At 38.0% G+C, this 5,944-nt stretch overlaps 1 protein-coding gene across 1 annotated transcript in view; it reads left to right on the top strand.

The window, feature by feature from the left end:
• Positions 1 to 388: 388 nt before the first annotated feature.
• The window catches only part of MSMO1 (methylsterol monooxygenase 1), a 6,734-nt gene continuing 1,178 nt past the window's right edge, over positions 389 to 5,944 (top strand). The window contains exons 1-4 of the mRNA XM_010288763.1: positions 389 to 701; positions 1,756 to 1,904; positions 2,731 to 2,857; positions 4,640 to 4,794. Of these exons, the coding sequence (XP_010287065.1) occupies positions 447 to 701; positions 1,756 to 1,904; positions 2,731 to 2,857; positions 4,640 to 4,794 (686 nt within the window). The 5' untranslated portion in view covers positions 389 to 446. The remainder of the gene's footprint in view (positions 702 to 1,755; positions 1,905 to 2,730; positions 2,858 to 4,639; positions 4,795 to 5,944) is intronic.

Genomic DNA, 5,944 nt, shown 5'->3' with positions numbered 1-5,944 from the left:
ATGGATTCTGACTCACAGCTATGAGAAGAATGAGACTGGACAATCAAAAGATCACAGTTAATTTAATTTCTAAATCTGGTTTGAACATTTCTGTGCTCTTTTAATACAGAATACAATTATCCTGCAAAAGACGTGAAATAAAACTAGGTAATAATTAACATTTCTTTTATCCATTTTCTCCCTTGACCTAATCTCAAAACTTTTCAGCTGATTGCCTGTCAAATTGGTTTGCCTCTCAAAACAATCTTTTGTTCAAACTTTTGTTCACTATTCTGTAGGAAGAGAATCTGTCTTTCCCTTCCCTGTTTTTACTTTAAAACAACTAAGATGAGTAATGTATTTTTTTTCCTGAGAATTAACTGCTGTTTATTCCATTTTTCTCAAAATTTGCAGGTTACTTAGGCAACTGTAGAAGAATTGTAACTGTGATGCTTTATGTTTGAACAATGGCAACGAACGACAGCATTAATATCTTGAACTCTGCTTATCTGGCGGTGGAATATATAGACTCCTTCCTGCCTGACAATCCCTTGCAGCAACCATTTAAAAATGCCTGGAATTACATGCTGGATAACTACACAAAGTTCCAGATTGCAACTTGGGGATCACTTATAGTTCATGAAGTTTCATACTTCTTGCTCTGTGTACCTGGATTTGTCTTTCAGTTTATACCGTACATGCAAAAGTATAAAATTCAGCAGGTAAGACAAAGTTGTGAATGACACACTTCCTGATTTGTCTTTGAATATGTGAAGTACAGCATATAACTGCAGCATCTAGTTTCCAATTTATATGACACCATTTTGTCTATTATTGTGGACATCCTGGAAGTGACAGAGTAAAATTACAGTGTGTGGGGGGGGAAGAAAAGTGGATTTGGGGGAAGGAAACGAGTTATTTCTGAGAGAGGGTATCCTTTCCATCATGGTGGTATAGAGACAAAATGGGAGGTCAGTCTCTATGTTAGCAAAGTTAAATTTTCTTCATGTAAGTTTATATATCAGCAGGAGAAGGTATAGTAGCATCATGGCATCTGTTGGTAGAGGTGTGTCTTGGTAATACAAAAGAATTACACGGTGTGCTTATTTAATAGCAAGTGTGTCTCTTGAAGTATCTCTCTGCACACCCTCTTGAAAGGATTTTGAAGTATCTTAACAATGGAGAAAGCCTAGGATGGACTGCACACTCCTAGTTGGTAGCAAAGGTACATCTAGTATCTAAAGCTGATTGTTTTCCCCCAGTTCCTTGTCCCATGAATTGAAAATTAATAATACCAGCTTCTGAAATTACTACAGTAATTCGTAAGATGTCTCCTTGCAAAAACCAGGTGTTTTCAAGATGGCTTATTTATTCGCAAGCTTATACGTTCAGCGTCTCTTTGTATTATTTTAGCTGCGGAAATACATTCTGTGGTGTGAAGAAGAAAAGCAAACTTCATTTTGTATTAAACTGTTGAACATGAAATGTTCCTGCTAATTACAATCACTGAAATGAAAAGAATAGTTTGGGGTGACTGGCAAAGACAACTTCTGTCAAGAGAGGCTTACCTTAAATTTTACAGAAAGCTACCTTAGAAAAGCAAGAGGTTTTGATGAAACTGAATCCAATCCCATGTGATTTGTTTTGGCTGAGTTAATCTGTATTATTGGAGGACCTGCTGTCTGTTCCAAGGTGAAATGGAAGTAATTTTTTCAGCAGTTCAGTTATGTGCCATAGAAATACGTAACACAACTGATTCTTTTTGCTTCTTCTTAGGATAAACCAGAAACATGGGAAAAACAATGGAAGTGTTTCAAAACACTCCTCTTCAACCACTTTTTCATTCAGCTTCCTCTGATTTGTGGCACCTATTACTTCACAGAGTATTTTAACATCCCGTATGAGTGGGAGGAGATGCCTAGATGGTAGGTAGATTTTTCTCATATGTTGATGCTGAGTTACATACAATTGGAGGCAGAATATTTAACAAATAGTGTTGTCAACTCTAAAACACAGTAATTTTTTTGGTGATGTGAACCGTGTTTATTAATCTTACTTCTGTTGATGCTTAACTGCTAGAAGAGCTAATTAGAGTTTTCTAGATTTTTTTTTTTTAAATAGCCCCAGATTGTTCTGATATTTGGAAGAAGGGGGGATTAGGAGGGAGTTTATGGAAGCAAAGCAGGATTCATGATGGCATGAGTTAAATATCGGACTTCTTGGGGGTTTTTTTGATTCTTCCTGAGTGTTTGTTCCCTCCACCTTGTTTTGTATCATAGCAGCAGTGTGTTCCTCAAGGGAGGGAATGTACCACCTGCTTTACATTCTCCTTTTTCACACTAAACTGAAGTAAATGCCTTTTTTTTCTTATAGCTGTTCTTTACAACAGAAGAAGCTCTTGTTTCTTGGAAATTTATTTTCTATCTGGTTTAGATAGCTGATGCAGCTCTGTTTTTATATCTACATTACACAGTCTATGGATGTTCGTTATAGACTGTAATATTGAAAGGACAGTTTGTTATACTGTGTGCTCTATTCACTTCAGCATATCAAAAGATGAACTGATATGTACAAGGACTAATGTTCTTGGCAGTTAATATTTTTAGTGTGTTAAAAAGGTAGTGTCAATGCACTGTTGTTCAACTGGTAATATACATAAACATTTCCCACCCTTACTAGCATGTAAACTCTTACATAGATTGTGCATCTGCTAGTACATTCTATAACTAATAGCTCTCCTCTTTTTTAAAGGTATGTTCTGGTTGCCCAGTGTTTTGGATGTGCAGTGATTGAGGATGCCTGGCACTATTTCCTGCATAGATTGCTGCATCACAAGAGAATATACAAGTATATCCATAAGGTTCACCATGAGTTTGTTGTATGTATTCCACGTTATTTTTTTTTAGTAGTTTTTAGTATATGTAGTTTCATACGACTTCTTTAAAGGTCTTACTTGAACGACTGAAGAATTTTGCATCCCTCTGACAGTGGGATAGGTGACTCTTCTTGAGCCCTTTGTCAAGAACAGTCATCCATTTTGCTTTCTAAAACACCTATAATTTCATTTAATGGGAATGGAAGGTGGCACTCAACTCTCTTGAATTTTGATCACATCTGTTAAGTTCAGTGAAAGCAAGCTTTTAAAAGTGTGTTACATGCTTGATTGCTAGAGGAGGGAGAAGTGGTGGGTTTCTGGTTTTGATCGTTCGTCAGTTCTCTGCCACCTAGGGTGTTACCCAGAGCCTGCTAATCCCCAGAACACCATTCAGACAGGCGGCTCCTGCACGGCCTGGGTGTGTGCCTGGTATGTGCAGGATATATGATTCAGGGAAGGATTATAGCTTTAGGTATAGGCCTCTGGAAGCAGTATAGCCAGTTGTGTGATACTGCATCGAGAGCAGTACAGAGATACTTTGTGTGGTTCTGTATTAGTGGTGTTGGAGCTGTCATTGTGTGCGAGGTAATGAGCCATGCTTGACTGGAGGTGGCACTGCTCCGAGCCAGGTGCGGTCCAGCAGTGCTTGCACCTTCTAGTTGGTGTAGCTCTGTTTGGATGGCACTGTCTCTGGATCATAGAAGTCAGTGCTACTGTGTTCGTCTGCTGCTGTGTTTCAGTGTATAACCCATACTCTGCCTAAGGTAAACTGCAGGCTACTTGGGTCAGGGTTGGTTTATACAGGCTGCGATAATAGAGAAGCTTGACACCGATTGATGCATGCATATGTACATACGTCTGCAGCAGCAGCCACTGTTTTCTTTTCCTTTTGCTCTTGGCAGCCCCTTGGGTCTCTCGCAGGAGCAGCTTCTGGACATTATTCTTGAGTGGTTAGCAGTTCAGTTCACACGGAAGTGATCTGTAGGCTAATGGCTGTTTCACTAAAAACTTGCCCTGATAGTAAAAGATGATGAATTTAAAATCACCCTTAAGCCAACATGGACTTTTCTTCCCCGTGATAATCAAACCTACAACCTTGAGCATTAGGTTAAATTTTAAAAATTGTGTTTCTATAGTGGTCCACTTTTGAAAACTGTCTGTGGAATTTCTTTATTTGTAACCCAAATGTAGGAATGACTGGGGGTTGTGTGTGAGTGTATATATATTAAACACCGCCCCCCCCCATTTTATTTCAATCTCATAATAATATTTGAACGGTAAGAATTTCTTTTAAAAAATTGTCGAAGGTGAGGGGGGAGCTTTAAAATTATTTTTCAAATAAATTTCTAAGTGATCCTGATTCTGAGAATGCTTTGGCTTCCTTCTTTCTTCTGCTTCCAAGACTGGTTGTATAGCAAAGCTGATAGGAACTTCCCAAACACTTGTAATATTCCTGAAGTAATGCTTTGGCTTTGGGTAATGGTAAGCCTAAAGAGAAGTTTTCAACTTTTCAACTAGTAGTGAAGTATTTTGAATTATTGACGGAATGGTAATCCTTATGACCTTGGAATACTGTTTTCTGTTTTCCCAACGAGGAGCTGAACACCTGTGTTAAGGCCCTTGCTCAGTCAGACCACTCCTTTTACCCACAACATCATTCCGTTTGTCCTATTGTAGTCTTGTAGGGTAACAGGAAGGGGAGAGTACCACAAAATGGTGGTTCTGATTTGGGGGTGTAGAAAATTGAAAATGGTGACTGTTTTCCTGTCTGTTATCTCTTTCTAGTCTCCTTTTGGAATGCAAGCAGAATATGCACATCCTCTGGAAACACTTATCCTTGGAACTGGCTTTTTTATTGGCATTGTTGTTTTCTGTAACCACATGATTCTTCTGTGGGCATGGGTGATATGTCGCTTGATGGAAACCATTGATGTACACAGGTGAAATCCTTATTGCTTTTTAATAATTGCTTTATCTTTTCTCCCTAGGTCTGTCTTAAACTTACCTGTCTCTTTAGCTGAGCTTTACTGTTTATTTTGCATTGAAATGCTTTTATGCGTCTTACAAAGAATGACACAATCTGAACAGTTACACTGTCTTCTCTTTTGAGGTAGTGTTAATAGCAGATGTTGCTGAATAAAAGAGCGTAGACTGTAGCTAGGGCATCTCAAGGAGGGTTTCAGAAGCTAGGTGCCTCATTAGGATGTTTGGCTCTTGATATTTGGTGTACAAATGACCTTATGCCTATTAGAACACCAAAAATCAATTACAAAATACAATATTCCAGCCAAGAATTCTTTCCATTTAATACTTTGTCAGCCAGTTTTCCCGGACAAGAGAAACTTCAGGCTATGCAACCACTAACTGTCTTTTAAATAAATAAATAAATAAGTTTAAAAAATTTATTTATGGTAGATACAGAGGGCAAGACTTCTTGTCTCTGTAGTATAACCGACTTCCTTAAAATTTGGCTCTGAAATGCTAGCACAAATCCCAAGAGGCTTAGCTGAGTTCATCTGCAAATGAACGAGCTTTTCTTCCCTGTGTTTGAGAGAAAGAGGAAAGTCAGGGTTAATTTTTGAAATGCTAGTATTACATTTGACCTTGTATCTGTAAATACATTGTGAAGCATGTAGTGTCTTACTGTAAGCTGAGTGCCAAGTGTTTTAGTGGAGTTGGTTAGTAGCCCATGTACATTGTACACATCATTGCTGGCTTAGTTATTTATTGGTTGTAGACTGAGAAGTATATGTTGTGACACACCATAAAGTAACTGATGCAAAATATGAATCTCCTTTGATTATCATTTTAGTTTGTTGTCCACATGAGGTGTTTATAACAAACTACGTTGCGCCGTCCCCACTAGGTGGTAGTAAGATGCTTTCCAGGACTGCTAAGCAAAAGAGTTGAAACCCCTCTAAAGCAAACTGTTCTGGTTTTAATACTACTTTAATCATATATTTTGAATTTTAAACATTTGAAGAACTTGCAGTAAGCTGAAATTAAGAGTAGAAATACTACAGTTGTAGATGATTTGAGATGCTGTTTGATGAGCAGCTGAACTGATGTTCATAGCTTGTCACTAGGATA

This window comes from Phaethon lepturus, unplaced genomic scaffold (genome assembly GCF_000687285.1).
Source record: "Phaethon lepturus isolate BGI_N335 unplaced genomic scaffold, ASM68728v1 scaffold30076, whole genome shotgun sequence".
NCBI lineage: Eukaryota > Metazoa > Chordata > Aves > Phaethontiformes > Phaethontidae > Phaethon > Phaethon lepturus.
Note: the sequence above shows the minus strand (reverse complement) of the source record. Positions and strands in the feature narration are given on the sequence as shown.